At 48.3% G+C, this 25,054-nt stretch overlaps 1 protein-coding gene across 2 annotated transcripts in view; it reads left to right on the forward strand.

Moving 5' to 3' along the window:
* The window catches only part of SCARB1 (scavenger receptor class B member 1), an 82,734-nt gene that overhangs the window by 41,600 nt on the left and 16,080 nt on the right, over positions 1 to 25,054 (forward strand). For both annotated transcript variants that reach the window (XM_049867014.1, XM_049867012.1), the window contains exons 3-9: positions 1,407 to 1,548; positions 1,956 to 2,159; positions 3,912 to 4,007; positions 6,329 to 6,444; positions 9,212 to 9,378; positions 16,886 to 17,004; positions 19,493 to 19,566. In XM_049867014.1, the coding sequence (XP_049722971.1) occupies positions 1,407 to 1,548; positions 1,956 to 2,159; positions 3,912 to 4,007; positions 6,329 to 6,444; positions 9,212 to 9,378; positions 16,886 to 17,004; positions 19,493 to 19,566 (918 nt within the window). The remainder of the gene's footprint in view (positions 1 to 1,406; positions 1,549 to 1,955; positions 2,160 to 3,911; positions 4,008 to 6,328; positions 6,445 to 9,211; positions 9,379 to 16,885; positions 17,005 to 19,492; positions 19,567 to 25,054) is intronic.

Raw genomic sequence — 25,054 nt, forward strand, 5'->3', positions numbered from 1 at the left:
TGATGCCAGCTGTGTGCCAAGCATTGGGGATGTGAGGGTGGACAGACATGCTGTCTACTGAGGGTGCAGGGCCAGAACAAACGTACGTGTTCAAGAGAAATAAAACTGCAATGATGAACCAGTGACACATATTTTTGGGGGACACAGTTCAATCCATGACATCAGCCTAGGCTAAGATCCCCCTTGGGCACAGAGCCCTGGCACTGGGGCCATTACTGCCAGTGTAATATCAAGAGGGGGAGAGTGGAGAGATGAGGCCTGACAGTTGCGGGGGGGGGGGCGGATGGTGAGGGCCTTGGAGGACATGTAGGAGTTTGATATCCTATATGCAAAGGATTTTGGGTGAGAGAATGACATGATCTGATTTCCATTTTTCAAAGAATTCTTCTGGATGTTTTGTGGAGAATGGATTGAAGAGGCAAGAAATAATAACAGCTAATGTTCACATAGTGTTTTCTGTGCATAGGGCAACTGTTTTAATTGCTTTATGTGCATTAACTCATTTAATCCTCAAAGCAGCCCCACGAAGCAGGGCTTGTTGTTACTCCCATTTTACAGATGGGAAAACTGAGGCACAGTGAGTATATTAGTTTCCTGTGGCTCCTGTAACAGTACTACAAACTGGGTGGCTAAAAGCCACAGAAATGTACTCTCTCACAGTCCTGGAGGCCAGAAGTCTGGAATCGAGATGTCAGTAGGGCCATGCTCCCTCGGAAGGCTCTAGGGGGGACTGCTTCCAGTTTCTGGTGACCCCTGGCTTTTCTCGGCTTTTGACAGCATCACTACAGTCCCTCCCTTGCCTTCACGCGGTGTCCTCCCCGTGCGTCTATCTGTGCCACCCTTCCTCCCTTATAAGGATACCTGTCATGAAGAGGCCAGGGCCCAGCCTAATGACCTCATCTGAGGTAATTACATCTGCAAAGACCCTATGTCCAAACAAGGTCACGTTCACAGGAACTGGGACCTGGGACTCTCTTTTGGGGGGATATAATTCATAAGAGATGGTGTTGGAGACATGCCCTGAGCCCCCAGCCATCTGACTTCCAGCTCTGGAGTGCATGTCCTAACCACTGTACTACGCTTCCTCCCTGTGAAAAAGTAGCGACACGTGGTAGGAGGCGGGTGGAGTCACCCCAGCTCGGCGACAGATGGTCTTGACATGGCTGGGGTAGAGAAGAGGGAGCGTATGCTTTTGGGGGGCTCTGAGCCGGACAGAGGGACGTGGGGGGTGGGGGAGAGCAGCAGCAGCTGGGTGGGCAGTGGAGAGGCAGACCTGGGGGAGGCAGCCAAGTCCCACTTTGGCTGTGTTGGGGTGGAGATGTCCTCAACACTCAAGGGCTCTACCCAGAAGTCTGATGTTGGTCCCACGGCACACCAGCCCACCCACCACTGCCTCCCACCCCCAGGGAGTTCAGGCATAAGAGCAACATCACCTTCAACGACAATGACACAGTGTCCTTCCTGGAGTACCGGACCTTCCAGTTCCAGCCCGCCAAGTCCTATGGCCTGGAGAGTGACTACATCGTCATGCCCAACATCCTGGTCCTGGTGAGGCTCCCCCACAGCCGTGCCACTCCACATCCCCACCCTCAGCCTCTTCTTGCCTGCTCCTGGCACAGGACAGTCCCCTGGATGGCAGAATGTGGCAGCCCTTAGGCCCAGTGGGTGGCTCTCAGGAGTTGGATCTCTGTCCAGGCTATGTCCACTACCCCATGAATTCTGAGTTTCCTTGGTGGGCGCACCTGTCTCTCTTTCAGAAGTACTAGCCAATGTCATTTTCTTTTCCTTTCTAACCTACAAACCTGAAATCTCCAAAAGGAAGGCACCACATGGGGGGCTGGATCGGCACGCCCATGTCATGGCCTGCAGCTTTTGGGGCAGGGTGTGGGCCGAGAATCATAGGAACAGCTGGCATTTCCTGACTTCTTGCTCTGTGTGTCGGCCTCCTTCTGCAGACTGCCGCCATGTTGGTGGAGCACCAGCCCTTGAGCCTGAAGGTGCTCATGTCCTTGGCATTCAGCACCCTTGGGGAGCGTGCCTTCATGAACCGCACTGTTGGGGAGATCATGTGGGGCTACGAAGACCCCCTCATGGACTTCATCAATAAGTACTTTCCAAACTTGCTCCCCTTCAATGGCAAGTTCGGGTTATTTTCGGAGGTACGTGTACGGCCCATGTCTTGTTCACTGTTGACTCAACGTGCCAAGCTGGTTACCACCTTGCTTTGGAGCTGGCTGTTGGTAGGAATCCATCAGCTATGAATTCTGAATAGCAGAAAACCTAACCCAAATGGGCTCAAGCGAAATAGGGAACTGAAAACTAGGGATGGATTCAGGTACAGCTCGATCCAGCACTCAGCTGATGTGATATAGGTTTGGCTTAGAAAATTGGAAGCTGTTTCTAGAAGGGGAAATGGAGGCTGGGGAGGCAGGTCACAAATTCCTGCCCTGATCAGACCCCTGGTAACCTGGTAGGGTCAGTGATTAGGCTCCTGAGCCATGTAGTCTAATCCGTGACCTCTTACCCTTGACTTTGTTCTACTTCATCAACCACAGGTTTTACTGAGCCTTTTGTGTTGCTCCAGCCTCAACCCTCTCTTTGAGCTCTGCTGATCTGGTGTAGAGTGTTGGTGGGTGGTGGGGGGCAGCTGCAATTCAAAACATTTTTGACCAGGATGACAGGTTCTGAGTCTGTAGGTAAATTGTCAAGTTTGGGATAAGTGATGTGATTCTGTGAAAGCACTTTGTAAACTTTGAAGCGCTTTGCAAATGAAAGTTATTACAGTCACTAACCAAGCCAGGAAACCAAACCCATTGCCATTGGGTTGATTCCGGCTCATAGCAACCCGATAGGACAGAGTAGAACTGCCCCAGAGGGCTTCTGAGGAGTGGTTGGTGGATTCAAACTGCTGACCTTTTGGTTACCAGCCAAGCTCTTAACCACTGTGCCACCAGTCACTAGCATAAAGAAAGAAAAAAAAAAACAGACCAGTTGCCATCAAGCTGATTCTGACTCACGATGACCTCATGTGTCAGAGTAGAACTGGGCTCCATAGGGTTTTCAATGGCTGATTTTTTGGACATAGATTGCCAGGACTTTCTTCCAAGGCACCTCTGGGAGAACTCGAACCTCCAACCTTTTGGTTAGCAGCCAAGTGCTTAAGTGTTTGCACCACACAGGAACACAGTCTGTGTTTGACTGCGTCTGCTGGAAATCCTGGAATAACCATCTAGAGGGAGGCCGTTCAGTGCTGGTGGCGACTTCACATCTTCAGGGACCTAGAATCCTCCTTTCGTAGAGTCCCTGAGTGGTGCACATGGTTAAGGGCTCAACTCCTAGCTAGAAGTGTAGAGGCTCGAACTCGCCCAGAGGTGCCTTGGAAGATAGACCTGGCGATCTTCTGAAAGGCCACAGACTTGAAAACCTTTGCAGCTCAGTTCTCTGACACACACAGGGTTGCCGTGAGTCAGAATTAACTCGACGGCAACTAACAATGACGATGAAGGGCCCTCCTACTGCTCTGCCCTGCCATCCTTAGGGGATGGTTTCCACACTCGAGGTGACCTCGTGGTCCAAGGTGGCTGCTAGGCTGGCTGACCGAGGTCCTATGGCTGAGCTTTGGTTTAGGTTGGGGTGGGGTGGGGAGGTTGGTCCTACCGTATACCGGGGAGGAGAGCCTGACTCTCCTTGAATTGGGAGGGAAGGTGGGGTACTCCCAGGGAGCTCCAAGCCCTCTTTCTCTTGATGCCTGGGTGCTGGGCTGCAGCAGTGGACAGGATGACGAGGTCCCTGTCCCCCTAGAGGAGGGGAGGCACAGCCTGGAACTGAACAGGCAGGCTGGAGGGCAGCCCTGGGCCCTTTGCTTCCGGCCCCGAGGCCTTAACGATGCTGTTCTCTGCTGTTGTCTACAGCTCAACAACACCCATTCTGGGCTCTTCACCGTGTTCACAGGGGTCAAGGACTTCAGCAGGATCCACCTGGTGAACAAGTGGAATGGGCTCAGCAAGGTGAGGGAGAGGGCTGGGTGGAACAGGAACCTGGGGTAAGCAGGGGCCTCTGGGCTGGCTGCTCCTCACTCTGGCTTTCTCCTAAAACTCAGGAAGGTGGGTGAAATCTGCCCTGCAGCAGGGGCTTTGGGGAAGAACACTCCTGGAGTTCAGGATTTTACCTGTGGGGAACACAAATGATTAAGTCCTCAGCTGCTAACTAAAAGGCTGAAGGTTCGAGTCCACCCAGAGGCACTGTGGAAGAAAGGCTTGGCTATGTACTTTGGAAAAATCAGCCACTGAAAACCCCACAGAGCACACATGGGCACAGTGGGAGTTGCAGTCAACTCAACGACAACTGGTTTTGTTTTTTAAAAGCTCCATGAGTCCTTGGTTTCCAGGGCCCCTCAGTGCTGATCTTTGTTGAGGGGTGGGTTGGGTACAGAACAGTATCTGCTTACTGAGCTCCCAGTATGTGCCAGGAACTGAGTTCTTTCTTCCTTTGGTTCTGAATTTATAAAAATGTTTTAAAAATGTTCTGCTAGAAACACAGAAAGACATTCACATTAAAAAAGAAACAAGGCAGAGAGATATAAAGCACACTTGATACCAGCTCACACTCCTCCTCCACACCCCCACCCCAACCACAGAGGAAACTCCCAATGATCAGTTTGGGGTATGTTTTTCTTGTCTGTTTTTATCCACTCACACACATTTATGTGCACATAGAAATATGTGGGGTTTTTTCTTCTTCTTTGAACAGATCATACTGTGTTATTTTGCAGCGAGCTTTTCCCACCCTAGTGGGCTTTCCTCAACATGCTTGAAAAAGACCGGGACTGGCAGTGCTCCCGCCTATGAAACATGGGCCTTGATAATCACAGCTCAGGTCTGCAAAGACCCCAGAGTGGCAAGGCCGCTACCTGCAGCCGAAATAGCCATTCTTCATGACTACCGTTCACATTCTTTCTGGCTCATTTTTTAAATATAAAAGTGTGCCTGAAAAGGACAAATGCTGTATGACCCCACTTAAAGGAAATGAGCAAATTCATAGAAACCAAAGATTATTGGTGGGTACCGGGGTTGGGGGTGGGGGGAATTTTTTGCTTAGGGGGCATTGAGTTTATGTTAACAGTGGTGGAATAATTTGGAAAAGGATAGCGGGAATGGTTGTACACCATGAAAAACGTAGTAAGTGCCACTGCATTGTGCATATAGAAGTTGTTGAGGTGCCTACAGGAATGTACCTGTCCATGATTTAAAAAACCCAGTAGCGCAGAAGGAAGGAGCCCTGGTGGTGGAAACGGTTAAATGCTCGGCTGCTAACGGAAAGGTCAGCGGTTCGAACCCACCGGTGGGTCCACAGAAGAAAGGCCTGGTGACCTGCATCTGTGATGACTACAGCCTAGAAAACCCTACAGGGCAGTTCTACTCTGTAACACATGGGGTCGCCACGAGTCGGGATTGACTTAATGGCACACAATAGCAGTACCAAAGCCACTGCTGTTGAGTCAATTCCAATTCAGAGTAGAACTGCCCCATAGGATTTCCAAAGCTGTAATCTTTTTTTTTTTAATTGTTTTAGGTGAAAGTTTACACAGCAGATTAGGTTCCCATTTAACAATTTTTATACAAATTGTTCCATCAAGGCTGTAATCTTTACAGAAGAAGACTGCCACACCTTTCTCCCGCTGAGCGGCCAATGGGTTCCAACCGATGACCTTTTAGTTAGCAGCTGAGCACTTTAACCACTGTGTCACCAGGGCTCCTAACAACAGTACGAAGGATCAAAACTGAAAAATCTGATTTGTTCTGCCCAGGTCTCGCCCTGAAGGAACTACTCGGATGGGCTCTGTTTTGAGCTTTCCTGGCGGCCACCATTATAATTTTGTGTTACTTATTATTGCTCCATTTCTTAACTTCATCTGTTTTTAGGAGTGCCGGTTGACTTCCTTTGTGGAGGGTGAGGATGTCCCTGGTCCACCTCCCACCTCACCTGCCCGCTGTGTTCTTGCTCTGTTCAGTCTGGAGATGTGGGGGATACGCCCATTTTACAGATGAAGTAACTGAGTCCCAGCAAAGTTGGGAAGGGAGTGAGAAGCTGCAGCAGACGCTCCCCGTGTCTGTCTATCTGGCCACACAGCTGCTCTGCGCCCGCTCTGCCAGGCCTTGTCCCCGAGTGCACTGGCTTCTGTCGAAGGACAGTGTTGGGAATGAGAAGGCAATGTCCACACCAGGGTCTGTGGTGTGTGATGCCATAGCGCCAAATCAAGAGTTGGACACTTGAGAGCCACAGAGGCCGTGGCTGTCCTGACGGGCCACGTCTCAATGCTTCCCCCCAGGTCAGCTTCTGGCATTCTGACCAGTGCAACATGATTAATGGAACTTCTGGACAAATGTGGGCACCCTTCATGACTCCTGAATCCTCGCTGGAATTCTACAGCCCTGATGCCTGCCGGTAATCACTCAAACCTGAGCATTCTGGGTCTCCCCTACAGCAGGAATCTGCTCCCTGGATGGCAAATAGCACTTGGGGAGGCCCTGGGTGGTACAAACGTTAACAGTTAAGGTTGGGGGTTCGAGTCCACTCACATGTGCCTTGGAAGAAAGGCCTGGCAATCTACTTCCAAAAAAGTGGCCATTGAAAACCCTCTGGAGCTCAGTTCTACTCTGACTCACGTGGGGTTGCCATGGGTCAGAGCTGACTCAACAGCACCTGGTTTTCATGGCACTTGGCAGGTGACTTCTGATCGGCAGTACTTGATCTTAAAAAGTGGTTGTTGGGTGCCATTGAGTCAATCCCAACTCATAGTGACTCCGCGACAGAGTAGAACTTCCCCATAGGGTTTTCTTGGCTGTAGACTTTATGGAAGCAGATCACCAGGTGGCTTTCCTGCGGAGTCACTAGGTAGGTTTGAACCGTCACGCCTTCTAATAGAGCTAGGAGCTGAGAGCATAACTGTTTGTGCCACCAAAGCTCCTTTTTCGTAGCACTTGGAGAGCTTTGGAAACCCTGGTGGCTCAGAGGTTAAGTACTATGGCTGCTAACTAAGAGGTCGGCAGTTCAAATCTGCCAGCCGCTCCTTGGAAACTCTATGGGGCAGTTCTACTGTCCTATAGGGTTGCTATGAGTCGGAATTGACTCGATGGCAGTGGGTTTTGGTTTGAAGAGCGTTGGGCTTGTTGCTCACCAGCCCTCTGGCGCCATCTTGAATTCTCTTTTGCTGCACCTTGGAGAGCCAAGCTCCAACCGCTGAAGCTTCTGCAAGAAGCCCAAACAGCGGCTGCTGCCAGGGGTGTGTGTGGAGCAGGGGACAGGAAAGGATCGAGGCATCAGGGGCTGAGCAATGAAGGCGTGAGGGGCTCCCTTCCTACACCGTCTGGCCGGCTGCCCTGATTACCATTTTGGGGCTGAGACATCCAGCTCAACCATCCTGCAGCCCATCAGTCTCCAGCTCTCACGCCTTGAAGGGTTAACAGTTGTGCTTTGAGGGGTGAACAATCCCTGTGGTCACAGCCTGTGAACTGAGAGCAGAGAGGGTCCCCTGGAGCACTCCTCTGGGTGCTGCTGTGTCCTGTCTTCCTTTCTGGGGAAATCCTTTACCTGGGAATTAACTAACGTGAACCTTGGCTTGTCTGCCTTCCTCAACTAGCTGAGTTTTTCCCCTGTGCTGGGCATGCAGCAGGGACAAGATGGGCAAAGTCCCTGTTCTCTGGGGCCTGACGTCCCATTGCGCGGTCAGCAAATATGTGAACAAGAGGGTGTCAAAAACCAGAAGTGCTTCTGCTCTGTGTGTGTTCTAGGTTTTCAATGTAATTGCAGACTTAGAAGTTCCCTGAAAACACGAGCACCTCCCCTATACCCTTCACCCAGAACTACCCACTGTTTGTTTGCCTCTCTGCTCCCTGAATACCCCCCACTTTGTGTACCTTTTTCTTGAGCCATTTGAGAGTAAGCTGGAAACACTGTGTCCCTTTACACCTAAATACTTGGGCCTGTGTTCTCTAACAACCAGGACCTTTCTAACATAACGGCATTACAGTTATTGACATCGGGGAATTCAAGGTTGATAGAACACGGCTGTCTAATCAGGTGGTGACCAATGAAAGTATAGTACAAGTTGCATGTGTAATTTAAAAATCTTCTAGTAGCCACATTAAAACAAAAAGTAAAAAGAAACAGGTGGAAATCGTTTTAATAATATAGTTTATTGGACCTAGTATGTCCCAAATATTCTCATTTCTACATGTAACCCATACAAAACACTATCAAAGGGCCTTAGAAATTTGAAGTGTCCTTTACACTTACGGAGTCCCTGAGTGGTGCGAAGAGTTAACGCGCTCGGCTACTAACTGAATGTTTGACGGTTTGAGTCCACCCAGAGGTGCCTTGGAAGAAAGGCCTGGCAATCTACTTCCAAAAAATCAGCCACCAAAACCCTGTGGAGCACAGTTCTGCTCTGACACGCATGTGGTCGCCTAAACTCAGAGTTGACTCGACAGCAGCTGGTTTTACTGGTGGTTTATATACTGACAGCCCATCTCAATTTGGACAAGCCCCATTTCAAGGGCTAGGTACATGTGTCACTGTATCCGACAGCGCAGGTCTAATCCACAGTCCATATTCAAACTGAGGAGTGCTTTTGAGAAAGTACAGCAGGGAGAATGGACGGAGGATGAATAGGGCGAGTGCAAGAGCTGAGGTGATACTGCTACCTGAGCAGGTGAGAACTGGACTCAGACCCTACTGAAAAAGCAAAGTCTGACATGTGAGGATTCAAGGCAAGAACATTCTAGGCAGAGGGAACGGCAGGTGCAAAGTCCCTGAGGCAGAGATGAGCATGTCTGAGGAAGAGCAAGGAGGCCTGTGGGGTAAAGAAAAGTGGGCGAGGACATGAGAGGCAGGGACTAGACCTCGTAGGACCTCGTGGGCCGTGGTGAGTGTGCTGGAGCTTATCGCCAGCCCAAGTGCAGGTGATTGCAGGTTTAAGCAGGGGCGTGATGTCTTCTTGTCTTAAAGACCTGGCTGATGTGGGGAGTTGATTGGTGGGGTGAGGGGCAGAGCTGAGGCAGGGAGACAGTTTCCAGGGCAAGAGGTGACGGTGGGTGTCCTGGGAGGTGGCAGTGAAGGTGGGGAGGAATGGACGGATGGGGACTGCATTAAACAGGATGCGGTTCCAGCCACCTGGTTCTGGGGGTCACCCCCCATTTTCTGCCCCCCACAGGTCCATGAAGCTGGTCTACCAGGAGGCGGGGGTGTTTGAAGGCATCCCCATCTACCGCTTCGTGGCCCCCCCTACCTTATTTGCCAACGGGTCCGTCTACCCGCCCAATGAGGGTTTCTGCCCATGCCTGGAGTCTGGGATCCAGAACGTCAGCACCTGCCGCTTTGGTATGTACCACCCCACGGAGGGCGGAGAGCAGAGGGCAGAGGGCAGAGGGCAGAGGGCAGAGGGCCGTCATGGTGAGGGCTTATCTGCCTGTCCCTGTCGGCTGCATCTCTGGCCTCTGAACTCTTGATAATCCCATTAGGCTGGAGATAAGGAGAACAGCAGAAAGATAATTAGAGAAAAAAAATGCTGTGTGTATTAGTGCCTGCGGCAATAAATTACCACAAAGGGTGGCTTAAAACAACACAAATTTATTATCTCATGGTTCTGGAGGTCAGAAGTCCACTATGGGTCTCACCGGGTTAAAATCAAGGTGTCAGCAGGGCTGTATTCCTTCCGAAGGGCTTCTTGGCCTTTTCTAGCTTCTAGAGGCCCCCACGTTCCTTGGCTTGTGGTCCCTTCCTCCATCTTGAAAGCCAGTGAGTTTGCATCTCTCTGATTCCTGCCTCCTTCTTCCAGTTTTAAGAACCCATGTGATTACTTTGGGCCCACCTGGGTACTCGCCTTGTTCTAAGGTCAGCTGGTTAGAACCTTAATTCCATATGCTACTTAATCCCCCCTCCACTTGCCATGAAAGGTAATATATTCACAGGTTCCGGGGGTTAGGACGAGGTCAACTTTCGGGGGCCATTCTTCTGCTGACCACAACGTGATATGTGCTCCAGAGTGAGGTGAGGCTTGAGGTGGAGGGTCTTTCCCCTTTCCGGGGACAGAAGAAATTGATGATGGTCAGATTGTCACATAAATCCTCTTGGTTGGTGGTATGAACTTGTCACCGTTGGGCGTGACATAGATGCCACCAGCAGAACTTCCTCTGGCATCTTTGATGGGTTTTGGTTGTGCCGGTTCCCAAGACAGCCCCACTGCAGCTGCTCCATTTGGAGACTTGGGTGTCAGCTCGATTCCCCTTCCCTGGCCCCTGCCCCCTTATCCAGGATGTCAGCAAGCCCAGTGGGCTCTACTTCCAGAATAAGCCCCGAATCCTTCCTCTCTCCTGTCCTCACTCCCGCCTCGTGGTCCAAGGCACCACCATCTCTTACTCAGTGACTCTAGTCCCTTCTCAGGTGGCCTCCATGTGGCATTGTTGCTGCCCTACAACCCCTTCCCCGGACTGTCCAGTTTGGTTCCCACTAGCCTCATGTGGCTACTTTCACTGGACTGGACTTCATGAAGTAAATTTAAAATGCAGTTCCTCAGCTGCACTGACTACACTTTAAGTGATCAAGAGCCATGGGCACCTAGTGGTTCCCGAATTGGAGAGCACAGATATGGAGTATTTCCATCATTGCAGAAAGTTCTCTTGGACAATGCTGCTCCAGACAGTAGGCCAGGGAGCTCTCAAAAGTGCAGACTATCACCCCCTCCTTGACTTAAAATTTCTAATGACTTCCTCCATGTTTGGAGCCCTGGTGGTGAAGTGGTTAAGAGCTACAGCAGCTAACCAAAAGGTCAGCAGTTCGAATCCACCAGCTGCTCCTTGGAAACCCTATGGGGCAGTTCTACTCTGTCCCACAGGGTGGCTAGGAGTCAGAATTGACTCGACAGCACCCAACAACATCCTCCACGTTTATGGTGAAGCCCAAACCTCTTAGCCTGGACTCAAGGCCTGCCAGCTGCTCTCCACACCATTATGTTGCATGCTTCCCCCTCTCACTATTCTTCACTATTGCAGGAGTCACCCGTTTCTAGAATATAACAAATTTGGTCCCTTTGCACCAGCTGTTCCCGCTGCCAGGAGATCTCTTTCCCCAGAGATCCACGTGGGTCATCCCCTCACCTTCTTTTGGTCTCAGCTCAAATGTTACCTCCTCCAAGAAGACTTCTCTGATTTTCCCTTCTAAAATGGCCCCACTATCTCTCAGCTGTTCTCTCTCACATCATCTTTTCATAGTCTTCTTGGCACTCATCGCTGCCTGAGATCACTGTGTATTTTATTTTACTTGTTTGTCGTTTGGTCCCTCCACTAGACAGTAACTCAGTAAGGCAGGACTACCTTCTCTTTTTCTTTGCTGTCTCCTCAGCTTCTAGAGCTAGACCCATCATTTTGTGGGCCTCATCAAATATTTGAATACATGGGTGTGTGAAGTGTTCTGTATTTAGGAACCAAGGCCCCAAGCTGGGACGTAATGAGGTCACACATTAGTGGGACCAGAAGCCGGCCTTCTACCTGACTGGCTTTCCATTAAGGGTCTGCTCTCTCTCCGTTTGCCTTTCGGAAGCTGCTTTGGTTGAAGCCACGTCTTCTAGCTGGAGATGGCAATTTGGTAGGATGGGGTTGGGAGGAAGGACGTCAGCAGACTGGACAGCTTCCTCAGTTTCAGGTGGAACAGGCACTCTGTGGTGGGGGGTTTTGAAGATGGACCTGGTTCTGCCCACCTGCGTGTTGTCCTCTATCATTTCGTCTTCCTTCACTGGCATCTACAGGAATTTTTCCTTGTAGGGAGGCTGATCAGTGCTGAAGCCTGGTAGGCGTGTGTTAGATCCACTTCCGTGGCAAGTGGCCGATGTCACACAACTTGATTTTAGGCCTACAAAAGGCCCTTTTTGGTTTGTGTAACTAAAAGGTGCAGGGTAGATATTTGTATCATGCTTGGAATCAGAGCTCAGACATTGGAAGTTTTTCCATAGCCAGCTCAGTTTTCCTCACGGCTGGCTTTGCTGTTAGTCAAGCTCTTCCTGAGCGGCTCCAGGCTCACCTCCTTACAGTCTGAGTCCAGCAGAAAGGGGCTACCTCCATCCCCTTCACGCCAGCAAAAGTCCCAGGACTTGCCCTGATTGGTCTGCCTTGCATCACATGTCCAACTGTGAACCAATCACTGTAGCTGAGGATGGAGTATGCAGATTGGCCAGGCTGTTTTACATGCTCAACTCCTGGATCCATGGATGGGGCCAGCCCTACCCAAAGCACATGGCTGAGAGTCAGAGAGGGTCAAAATCAGAGTGTAGGTACCAAAAGAAGGGGGCGGGGTGGTGGCTGGGCAGATAGAAACAACACACGTCCATCTACTGCAGAGGACTTGAGGAGGTTTGCACCTCCTTAGGTTAGCATAGCTGACAAATGAATTTCAAAAGTCTTTGCAAGGGATTTTAAAATTACTTATTCAAATGAAGTTTTTTTTTTTAATTGAAGTAAATATATGTTATGGATTGAATTGTGTCCCCCAAAAATGTGTGTCCACTTGGCTAGGCCAGGATTCCCAGTATTTTGTGGTTTTGTCCACCATTTGTGCTCTGATGTAATTATCCTAGGTGTTATAAATCCTAACCTCTATGATGTTAATGAGGCAGGACTAGAGGCAGTTATGTTAATGAGGCAGGATTCAATCTACAAGATTAGGTTATGTTTTAAACCAATCCATTTTGAGATATAAAAGAGAGAAGTGAGCAGAGAAGAGTGGGACCTCATACCACTAAGAAAGAAGTGCTAGGAGTGGAGTGTGTCCTTTGGACCTGGGGTCCTTGTGCTGAGAAACTCCTAGACCAGGGAAGATTGGTGACAAGAATCTTCCCCAGAGCAGACAGAGAGAGAGCCTTCCCCTGGAGCTGGTGCCCTGAATTCGGACTTCTAGCCTCCTAGACTGTTAGAGAATAAATGTCTGTTTGTTAAAGCCATCCACTTGTGATATTTCTGTTATAGCAGCACTAGGTGACTAAGACCACATATATAGAGAGAAGTTCCCAAATTGTATGTGCAGTTTGAATTTCCACAAAATGAAAATGTAACCAGTGCCCAGATCAAGAAACAGAACATGACAAGCCCCTCATGTCCCCTCCCAGCCACGATCCTGACTTCTAACACCACAGAGAAAGCTTTGCCTGCTTTTGGTCTTTATGTGAATGAAATTGTACATACATCTTCCTTCTTTTCTGGCTTCTTTTACTTAATGTTTGTGAGATTGTGTTGTTGGGGGCGGTTGTGCTTTGTTCCCTTCGTTGTGTCTAGATCCCATTCCGTGAATACACACCAGTTTACTCACCCCACCTATTCTTCATGGGCATCTGAGTTTCCGGTGTTTGACCATTTTCCTCGTGTTCCTGGGAACATCCCCCCACCCCGCAATAACTGCTTACCTCCCCCTCCCCCAGCCCCTGGCAACCACTAATCTACTTTGGTCTTTATGCATTTATCTGTTCTAGATATTCCATATAAGTGGGATCATACAGTTTGGTCCTTTTGTGCCTGCTTTTTTCACTCAGCGTGTTTTCAGGGTCCACCCATGTCATAGCATGTGTCAGGACTTTGTTCCTTTTTATGGATGAACAAGACTCCATTGTGTGGATAGACCATATTTTGTGTACCCATTCGTGGCTTGATGGGACCTTGGCCCGTTTGCGCCTTTTGGCTCTTGCAAATAGTGCTGCTGTCAATCCTGGTGCATCTGTTGGAGTCCTGCTTTGAATTCTTGGGTCTGTACCTAGGAGTGGAATCGCTGGGTCACAGGAACACCCTCGTACGTGTCTTTCGGTGCACATACACCTGCATTTCTGTGGCGTTTTATCTGAAGTTAAGAAATACCCACACCTTTCCCCTCCTGGGCCTTGAAAGTTCCTTGGGCCAGAGAACCTTCTCATATCAAACTTCCCTGCTCCGTGGCGACCTCAGACTTGCCCAACAGAGTCTCTCAATCCTAATTTGTGGTGATCCTCGGCAACTATCTGTGGTTAGACATGCCATAAGGCTATAAACTAATTACCGCTTATTGCCTGGGCAGGTCTCTATCAGCCCGTTTGAAAATAAAATAGAAGCGGCACGTGCACATGTGCGTGCAGTTAAAAACCACCAAGCAGGCTCAACGTCTGAAGTAAGCCAGGTGTTGGCCAACGGGTCCGGCCCACTTCATCCTGCTCTGGCGGTTGGAGGCGCAGCGGGGCTTGTTTGAGATTCTCCACCTTCAGGAGCCTGGCTTGGTGGCTGCTTCCTTTACTGAGGTTCTCCAGAATTCTGTCACTTGTAAAAATGGGGCCCTTGCACTTGTCCTGGTCGTATCTTTTCACAGTGGAGGTGGGAGGGTGGGACACGGGGTTTTCCAGGATGTGGGATGTTGCCTCCAGAACGTGCCAAGGATGACCTCAGAGGGACCTAGGATGTGGCTTTAAAGCACATTGCCTTACGCAGAGCGAGAACTTCCCTTTCCTGCCTCTTTCCATACAGACAATCTCCGGGAGAAAGTCTCCGCTGTTGCTGAGAAGACCAGAATGCCTTTCTAACACTTGGCAGTCTCCCTTTTTGAACAGAGAGGAGCAGGTCTCAGGGCCAGAGCCTTGGACAGGCCCATAGTAACAGTATCTACCTAGAATTTAAAATGCTCTTTGCTTTTCATTATATTTATTCACGTGGTTACTTCCTAATTGTGGCGAGTGTTTGCACTTATGGTAGTGATATAATCAACCAACCAGTTGCTGTTGCGTGAACTCCAACTCGTGAGTAGAACTGTGCCCCGTAGGGTTTTCAGTGGCTGATTTTTCAGGAGATTGCCAGGCCTTTCTTCTGAGGTACCTCTGGGTGGACTCGAACCACCAGCCTTTTGGTTAGCAGCTGAGCATGTTAACCGTTTTCACCACCCAGGGACTCCAGTGATATAAAGGTCCATTTTAAAATAGAGTTATTTAAGTAAAGCAATGGAGTTGATTTAAAGAAGAACTTTATATAATAGTACAGGGGGTATTCAGATGTGGCCACTTTGAAGAGGTCCAATTGAAGAGGAAATAAATGATATTTGAGAAACAGTAGGGTGATGGGTATAAAAGGATGCTGAGAGAAACAGATATCAATAAAATCCCAGCTTGTCCTTCAAATCGATGCTTGGCTCGGCTAAGAAAAGCAGAAAAACTATCCAGACACTTGAGGCTGTCAGATGCCTGTCAATGTGAATGTCTGTCACCTGGCTGGCAGCAAAGAGGGGCTCATGATGGAACGGAAGGGGACCTCTTGAGTTTTTTGTTCATTTTTTACTTTTAATAATACTTTATTTTTTGGTGAAGGTTTATACAGCAATTTAGGTTTCCATTCAACAATTTCTATACCAATTGTCCAGCGACATCGGTTACGTTCTTCAAGTGGGTGAACGTTCTCATCATGTCCATTCTGGTTGTTCCATTCCCATTAATCTAGTTTTCCGGCCCCTCTATTTCTCGTGTTCGTTTTAAAGTAATTGTTGACCATTTGGTCTCATATAAAAAAAAAACCAAACCTGTTGCCGTCGAGTTGACGCCAACTCACAGAGAGTCATACGACAGAGCAGAACTGCCCCCATAGAATTTCCAAGGAGCGCCTGGTGGATTTGAACTGTCGACCTTTTGATTAGCAGCCGTAGCTTTTAATCACTATGCCACAAGGGTTTCCTGTTTTGTTTTTTTTTAAAGGAGCACAGTATGAATGAGCGATCTTCTTTATTTTGTGAGCCAATCTGTTGTTCAGCTAAAAGGTGACCTCAGGGGCTAGTTTTGATTCAAAGTTTAAAGAGTAGCTCAGGGCAATAGTTCTTTTTTTTTAATTGAAGTGAAATTCACCTAACATAAAATGAACGACGTTTCAGTGAACAATTAAGGGACATTAGTACATTCACAGAGTTGTGCAACCGTCTTCATTACCTAATCCCAGATCATACTCTTCACCCCAAAAGGAGACCTCATACCCATGAGCAGTCGTTCCCCAAACTCCCTTCTCCCCCGGCCCCCGACAACCACCAGTCTGAGCTCTATCTCCGTGGGCTTGTGTATTCTGCATCCTCGGGGGATTTTGGAGACAGGCTTTTTCTTCCTCACTAACTCAGCGCTCGGGCCAGTCATTCTCTGTTCCTGAGCACTCAAGGGTGATGTGGCCTTGCTTTGTTTGGCCGGATGATGGAGATGGTTCAGCCTCACATTTCTGCGGGTAGATTTCTCACTCAGAGGGTCCGGTGTCAGTTCCTGACCACACGCTGGCATGCAGCTGCTGGGCGAGAAGGAGCCAGGCAGGTGTGTCCAGTTCCCTCCTGCCCGCAGGTGCACACACCTAAGCATCTCGTTTTGCTGCGTCGTCGGGCTGCTGGGCATGGTGCTCAAGATGCCACCTGCACCTTCCCATTCAGATCCAGCCTCTGCTTACCTTTCCTCCCCCAGCCCCTGTAATTCATCCTTTCTGCCCCTTCTGCTCCATCTGCAGCGTGCTTTTTCCCACGTCCCGGCCTTTGCTTCTGCCGTCCCTTCTACCTGGAACGCTGCCCCTAACCGCCTCTGCTGGGCCTTTAGAGTCCATCTTCTTGACCTGCTCCCAGAACCAGTGACTCTTGCCTCACTGTTCCTACAACACCAACCTGGCCCCGGCCATGTCCCCAGCATTGGTGACTTGTGGATGCTCGGCAAATTTTTACTGAATGGAGGAAGGGGCTTACCCCGTTTTGGCTGCTGGTGTTGTTGGTGTTTGCTGTTGGTGTAGCCAGTGGCCCTGTTTCACTGTCTGGGCCTCCCCTCTGGACATGCCGATGCCCTCTCCCCGTCTGATGTCCTCTCTTGCTCCTCTGCTTCCAGGTGCACCCCTGTTTCTCTCCCATCCTCACTTCTACAACGCGGACCCAGTCTTGGCTGAGGCAGTGCTCGGCCTCCACCCTAACCACCAAGAGCATTCCTTGTTCCTGGACATTCACCCGGTGAGTGCTGGCCTGCAGCTGGGCAGGCGCTGAGTGGGGGGGTTTCTGATTATCCCACACTGATCCCTCCTCTCCTCCAGGCACAGAGCCAGTCCAGGGCTGGGTGGTGGGAAGCCCAGTTCTCTTTGACATTGTAGCTTCTAGAACATTGAGCCCTTAAGTGTGCCTACTTTAGCCTGACTCCATAGTTCAAGGGTTTTATTATTGCTTTATAAGGGAATTGGCTCTATAAAAGGGCAACAAGGCAGTAAATCAATTAGGAATTACAATATCAGCCTGGCGTGTCTCTTGTTAATTACCCAGGGACAGCCTTCTGGCCGTGCCAAGATACCAGAAAGATCTTCAGGGATCAGTTGGCGCCCAGTGCGTCCTGTAGATAAATCTGTTCAAGGGAATTTGTCCTGTGTGAAGTTCTATCTCCATGCAGGGACCAAGGGGGTCAGACCTGGGCCAGTCCCCTCTTCTCTCTACACCTATGTTCCCTGTCTGTAGAAACAGACAGTCTGACTCCATGGGTTCTACCATTGGTCAGATATTCCGTGGGTTTCTGTTCTCTAAGTGGACTCTCAGGAAACCCTGGTGGCGTAGTGGTTAAGAGCTATGGCTGCTAGCCAAAAGGTCGGCAGTTCGAATCCACCAGGCACTCATTGGAAACTCTATGGGGGCAGTTCTGCTCTGTCCTGTAGGGTTGCTATGAGTTGGAAACGACTCAACGGCAGGGGGTTGTTTTGGGCAAGTGGACTCTCTTGGGCTGCCCAGCAATTCTGTTCCAAAGCCTGACGCTGTCCCACACCATTCTCTTTGTCCTCCCAGACTTTCTTAGCATTGATCAGACCTCCCCTCCCCCGGCACCCAGCACTCCACCTTCTGTCCTTTGAGTTAATTTCTTTTACCTACTTTCTGCTGGCTCCTGGAGAATTCCACCAGGAACACAGTCTCCTCCCTGCTCTTACTGGAGACTTAGGCCAGTGCATGGGTTTTCCCTGGTCCCCGGGTGCCGGGAGACTGTTCTGTTTTGGAGGCTGGAGGGATGCAGACAGCTGCTTAGCGGCTGCATCATCAGCAGGCGCCTCTGCGTCTCTGCTCTCAGGCCAGCTCCAGGCAGGCAGGGAGAGGAAATGGGTGTTTTTCTATTGTGGATGTGGGCGCTTGGGGAGGATGATTTTATGGAGCAAGTGGCTACCTGGCAGGCACTACCTGTGAGAATGGAATGCCTGCTGGAAGCGGCTTCTGTGTGGTGGCTGCTTTTCTGCACCTGAAGCTGGGGAGGGTGACGGAGAGGGGAGCCCTAGTGGTGCAGTGGGTAAGAGCTTGGCTGTTAATCAAAAGGTCGGCAGTTCGAATCCACCAGCTGCTCCTTGGAAAGCCTATGGGGCAGTTCTACTCTATCCTGTAGGGTTGCTGTGAGTCAGAATGGACTCTATGGCAACAGGTTGGTGAGTCACATGGCACAGTAGTTAAGGGCTATAGCTGCAAACCAAAAGGTCAGGAGTTCGAATCCTCCAGCTGCTCCTTGGAAACCCTATAGGGACAGTTCTACTCTGCCCTATAGGGTCACTATGAGTTGGAATTGACTCAACAGCAACAGGTTTTTTTGGTTGGTTCTCTGCAGCGTGTGGAACAGGTGGGGCTGTGTCCACCAAGCGGGGCCTGAGGACAGCTAGAGGAATGAGCCAGGGAGAGACTGAAGCAAACTTTCTGGGGAAGGAAGTGGCCCAAGACCCCAGAACAGGCAGTGCTGCTCTTTAGATGGGGAGGGGCAGCAGGTTGTATAGGGTCCCCAAGAGCACCCCCAGGATTGACAATTTGCTGGGAGAACTCCCTGGACTCAGTGTAGAGGCATACTCACAGCTGTGATTTGTTACAGAGAAAGGACACCCAGCAAAGTCAGCAAAGGGAAAAAGCAGATGGGGCAAGGTGCAGGGAAACCAGGCAAAGAGTCCAACGGCAAGGCCTCTGTCCTGTGCAGTTGGGAATCATACTACTAGCTGGCATTTACTGACTGCTTACTGTGTGAGTCGAAGTCCCCAAGAGCCACCCCCAGGCTCAATGAATCACCAGGACTCAGCATAGAGTCATACTCACAGCTGTGATTCATTACAGAGAAAGGCCGCAAAGCACAGTCAGCAAAGGGAAAAGCCATATGGGAAGTCCAGAGGAAACGAGGTGCAAGATTCCAGGGTCCTCTGTCCATGGAGTCACACAGGAGACCCTTAAGTCCCCCAGCAACGAACATGATAACACTTGTGAGATGTTGTCTACCAGGGAAGCCCATTAGAGGCTCAGCACCCAGGAATTTATTGGGGCTGGTCACATAGGCACCTTCTGCCTGGCATGTACTCAAATTCCAGACCACCTGAAGGAAAGCAGGTGTCCAGCACCATCCACATTGTTTGCACAGTCTAGGCACAGGGAGTGCTCTTACCACTTAGGGAATGGCGGGAACCTCTAAGGCCAGATCCCTTACTGCATCCGTCTTTTGCCACAGGTCACTGGGATCCCCATGAACTGCTCCGTGAAGCTGCAGCTGAGCCTCTACATCAAGGCCGTCAAGGGCATCGGGTGAGTGGCATCTTGGAGCTGGGGCTGTGGTGCTCATTTAGAGTTCAGGGACTCGCGACTTCTCACAGTCAAGACTCCGTGATCCCCAAGAATGAGCGTATGGGGGATACCGTCAGGTGGATGTGAATCCGGACCCTGCCCAGCTCCCCCAGTGGGTGTCTTACCTCAGGGCCCTGCCCCAGAACCCCCTTTTCTCTCTTGACATTTCCGTAGAACTAGCCAAAATCTTCAACCCAAACTGTCCCCCACTCAACAGAGCGGCAAAAATTAAAGTCTGACCAAACCAAGTGTTTGAAAATGGAATCTTACCAAACAGCATCCTTAAGTGTGGCTTTTCACTTAACAAGAGTAATTTTTAAAGCACTAATTAAAACATTAAAAAAAAAACAGCTTAGACACAAGGCCCAAGAGACAGAAAGGGCCACATGAACCATCCTGAGACCAGGAGAACTAGATGGTGCCTGGCTACAACCAATGACTGCCCTGCAGGGAACACAACAGAGAACCCCTGAGGGAGCAGGAGATCAGTGGGATGCAGACCCCAAATTCTCGTAAGACCAGACTTAATGGTCTGACTGAGACTAGAAGGACCCTGGTGGTCATGGCCCCCAGACCTTCTGTTGGCCCAGGACAGGAACCATTCCCGAAGCCAACTCTTCAGACCTGGATTGGACTAGACAATGGGTTGGAGAGGGATGCTGGTGAGGAGTGAGCTTCTTGGATCAGATGGACACTTGAGACTAGGTTGGCATCTCCTGCCTGGAGGGGAGATGGGAGGGTGGAGGGGGTTAGAAGCTGGCGAAAAGAGAGTGGAGGGAGAGAGCAGGCTGTCTCATTAAGGGGAGGGTAATTGGGAGTGTGTAGCAAGGTGTATATGGGTTTTTGTGTGAGAGACTGACTTGATTTGTGAACTTTCACTTAAAGAACAACAAAAATCATAAAAAAAACCGAGCTTCATTGAGATATAATTAATATACTATAAAATTCAGTGTTTTTCAGTACATTGACTATGTTGTACCACCAGCACCAGTCTCTAGTTCCAGAACATTCTCATCACCCCCAACAGAAACTCTGTGCCAGTCAGCAGCCACTCCTCATTCTCTCTGCCCCCAGCACCTGGCAACCACTTATCTACTTCCTGTCTCTCTGGATTTTCCTATTCCGAACATTTTTAATAAATGAAATCCTATAATAGGTGTCCTTTTGTGATGAGCTCCCTTTATTTTCTTTCATTTATTTTCAGCGTTCATCCACGTTGTGGCATGTATCAGGACTTCATTCCTTTTCATGGCTGAATTATATTCCCTTGTACGGACAGACCACACTTTGTCTATCCATTCATCAGTCGATGGACATTTGGGGTGTTTGCACCTTTTGGCTATTGCGAATAGTGCTGCCATGAACATTCATCTACAACTTTTTGTTTGAGTATCTGTTTTTATTTCTCTTGGGTATGTACCTAGGAGTGGAATTTCGGGTCATGTGGTAACTCCACATTTAACTTTTTGAGGAACTTCCAGACTGTCTTCCACAGTGCACGCACCGTTTCGCATTCCCACCAGCAATGCACGAGGGTTCCAGCATCTCCACATCTTCTCCAGTACTTGTTATAGCATCGTATTTTGATAGAGCAGGTGGAGGTACACTGCTTTGTTGTCAGTATCTGTACTCGTTAGCATATTTGAAATACTATCATTAAAAAAAACAACACTTCCCCTAGACAGATGCCCAGGCTGCAGGAATGTGAGCGTCTACCCAGCTTTGTATAACGCCTCTCAGCTGGAAAGAATACGGCTTTTGTCAGAGAATGGCTGGGATGAGAACTGCAAACTTCTTTCCCCCCCTCCCACCGGAGCCTTTTGTTTTACATTTGAGGCTGTTCCAGGGAGTAGGGATCAGTGAGCAGTGAAGGGCGCCAGGCGGGACTAGGGGTTTGCAGCCCAGGCTCTCACTCTGGTGCCCATGGTCACTTGGCACCTGGTCTGCCAACTCAGATGCCACCTGGGCAAGTCACGTAACTTAGGAAAGGGAACCAGGTGGGCTGGGGGATGAGGCCAACGGTGCTGACCCTCCCCAGCATCTGCCAGCTGTGGCCATGTGGGAATACCATCCCAGAGTAGCCATGTGCTCTGCGTTTATCAAAAGGAGCTGGGAGCCTGGATGCTCACATGAGCTGTCCCCCTGCTTCTCTGTGGGGTGCCTACTCAAATTAAAAAAAAAAAATTATTTATTTTGTTGTTGAGAATATAAACAGCAAAATATACACCAATTCAACAGTTCCTACGCATACAATTCAGTGACATTGATTACATTCTTCCAGCTGTCCAACCATTCTCACCCTCCTTCTGAGTTGTTCTTCCCGTTTATATAAACTCACTAATTCAATTTTTTTTTTGTTTAGCCCTTATGTGAATTATAATCCGTTAGTCCAGTGTAGGGTTTTATAATCAGACAGACTTCATTCTGAACCCCAACTCTGCCACCACTCACTAGCTGTGTGGTATCTTTTTTGTTGTTGTTGTTGTTGTGCTTTAGGTGAAAGTTCACAGCTCAAGTCAGTTTGTCACACAAAATGTATACACACATTGTTATGGGACACTAGCTGCAATCCCTATAAAGTGACAGCACACTCCTCCTCTCCACCCTGTATTTCCCGTGTCCATCCAACCAGCTCCTGTTCCTTTCTGCCTTCTTATCCCGCCTCCGGACAGGAGCTGCCCATTTAGTTTTTTATCTACTTGAACTAAGAGGCACACTCCTCATGAGTATTATTTTATGTTTTATATAGCCCATTTTAATCTTTGTCTGAATGGTTTTAATTCTGGGTTAACAGAAAGTCCGGGGGCCATGTCTTCTGGGGTTCCTCTAGTCTCAGTCAGACCATTAAGTTTGGTCTTTTTACTAGAATTTGAGTTCTGCACCCCACTTTTCTTCTGCTCCGTCAGGGACTCTGTTGTGTTCCCTGTCAGGGCGGTCATTGGTGGTAGCTGGACACCATCTAGTTCTTCTGGTCTCAGGGTGACAGAGTCTGATTTATGTGGACCTTTTGTCTTTTGGGCTAATATTTTCCTGTGTCTTTGGTGTTCTTCATTTTCCTTTGCTCCAGGTGGGTTGGGACTAATTGATGTATCTTAGATGGCCGCTTGCAATCCTTTAAGACCCCAGACACCACTCACCAAAGTGGGATGCAGAACATTTTCTTAATAAACTTTGTTATGCCAATTGACTTAGATGTCCCCTGAAACCATGGTCCCCAGGCCCCAGGCTCTGCTACTCTGTCCCTTGAAGTGTTTGGTTGTATTCAGGAAACTTCTTAGCTTTTGGTTTAGTACAGTTGTGCTGACTTCCCCTGTATTGTGTGTTGTCCTTCCCTTCACCTAAGATAATTCTTACCTACTATCTAGTTAGTGAATTCCCTTCATCCTCTCTCCCCACCTTTGTAACCATCAAAGAATGCTTTCTTCTGTGTTCAAACCTTTTCTTGAGTTCTTATAATAGTGGTCTCATACAATATTTGTCCTTCTGTAACTGGCTAATTTCACTCAGCATAATGGCTTCCAGATTCATCCATGTTGTGAGATGTTTTGGGAATTCATCATTGTTCTTTATCATTGCATGGCATTCCATTGTGTGAACATACCATAATTTGTTTATCCATTTATCTGCTGATGGGCATCTAATTTGCCATCTTTGTGCTATTGTGAACAGTGCTGCAATGAACATGGGTATGCATATATCTATGCCTGTGATGGCTTATTTCTCTAGGATATATTCCAAGGAGTGGGATTGCTGGATCACATGGTACTTCTATTTCTAGCTTTTTAAGGAAGCGCCAAATCGATTTCCAAAGTGGTTGTACCATTTTACATTCCCACCAGCAGTGAATAAGTGTTCCAGTCTTTCCACAACCTCTGCAACATTTATTATTTTGTGTTTTTTGGATTAGTGCTAGCCTTTTTGGGCTGAGATGGTATCTCATTATAGTTTTGATTTGCATTTCTCTAATGGCTACTGATAGTGGCCATTTCCTCGTGTATCTGTTAGCCACCTGAATGTCTTCTTTGTTGAAGTGTCTGTTCATATCCTTTGCCCATTTTTTAATTGGGTTGTCTTTTTGTCATTGCAGTTTTACAGTACCTTGTGAATTTTAGGGATTAGATCCTGATCAAATATATTGTAGCCAAAAAATTTTCCCCAGTCTGCAGGTTGTCTTTTTACTCTTTTGGTGAAGTCTTTTGATGAGCATAAGTGTTTGATTTTTAGGAGCTCCCAGTTATCTAGTTTTTCTTCTGGTGTTTTTGCATTGTTAGTTATGGTTTGTATTCTGTTTATGTCATGTCTCCTAAAGTTGTCCCTATTTTTTCTTCCATGATCTTTATAGTTTTAGATTTTATATTTAGATCTTTGATCCATTTTGAGTTAGTTTTTGTACATGGTATGAGGTATGGGTCTTGTTTCATTTTTTTTGCATGTAGATATCCAGTTATGCCAGCACCATTTGTTAAAGAAACTTCCTTTTTCTCATTTAATGGACTTTGGGCCTTTGTCAAAGGCCAGCTGCTCATAGGTGGATAAATTTACATCTGGATTCTCAATTCTGTTTCATTGGTCTGTGTATCTGTTGTACCAGTACCAGGCAGTTTTGGCAACCGTGGCAGTATAATAGTTTCTAAAATCAGGTAGTGTGAGGCCTCCTACTTTGTTATTTTTCTTCGGCAATTTTTTACTTATCAAGGGTTTCTTCCCTTTCCATATGAAGTTGGTGATTTGTTTCTCCATCTCATTAAAAAATGCCATTGGAATTTGGATCAGGATTGCACTGTATCTGTAGATTGCTTTGGGTAGAATTGACATTTTCACGGTGTTGAGTCTTCCTATCCATGAGCAAGGTATGTTTTTCCACATTTGTAGGTCTCTTTTGGTTTCTTAGAGTAGTGCCTGTAGTTTTCTTTGTCTTTTACATCTCTAGTTACATTTATTCCTAAATATTTTATCTTCTTGGGTGCTATTGTAAATGGTATTGATTTGGTGATTTCCTCTTTGAAGGTTTCTTTGTTGGTGTAGAGGAATCCAACTGATTTTTGTATATTTATCTTGTAACTTGATACTTGGCTGACATCTTCTATTAGTTCCAGTAGTTTTTTTGTGGATTCTTTGGGGTTTTCTGTGTATAAGATCATATCATCTATACATAGAGATACTTCTACTTCTTCCTTATTGATTTGGATGCCCTTTATTTTTTTTCTAGCCCAATTGCTCTGGCTAGGACCTTCAGCACAATGTTGAGTAAGAGCGGTGATAAATGGCATCCTTGTCGGTTTCTGTTCTAAAGGGGAATGCTTTCAGACTTTCTCCATTTAGGACGATATTGGCTATTGGCTTTGTATAAATGCCCTTTATTGTGTTGAGGAGTTTCCCTTCTATTCCTGTTTTGCTGAGAGTTCTTATCATGGATGGGTATTGGACTTTGTTAAATGCCTTTTCTGCA

This window comes from Elephas maximus, chromosome 22 (genome assembly GCF_024166365.1).
Source record: "Elephas maximus indicus isolate mEleMax1 chromosome 22, mEleMax1 primary haplotype, whole genome shotgun sequence".
In the NCBI taxonomy this organism is placed as follows: domain Eukaryota; kingdom Metazoa; phylum Chordata; class Mammalia; order Proboscidea; family Elephantidae; genus Elephas; species Elephas maximus.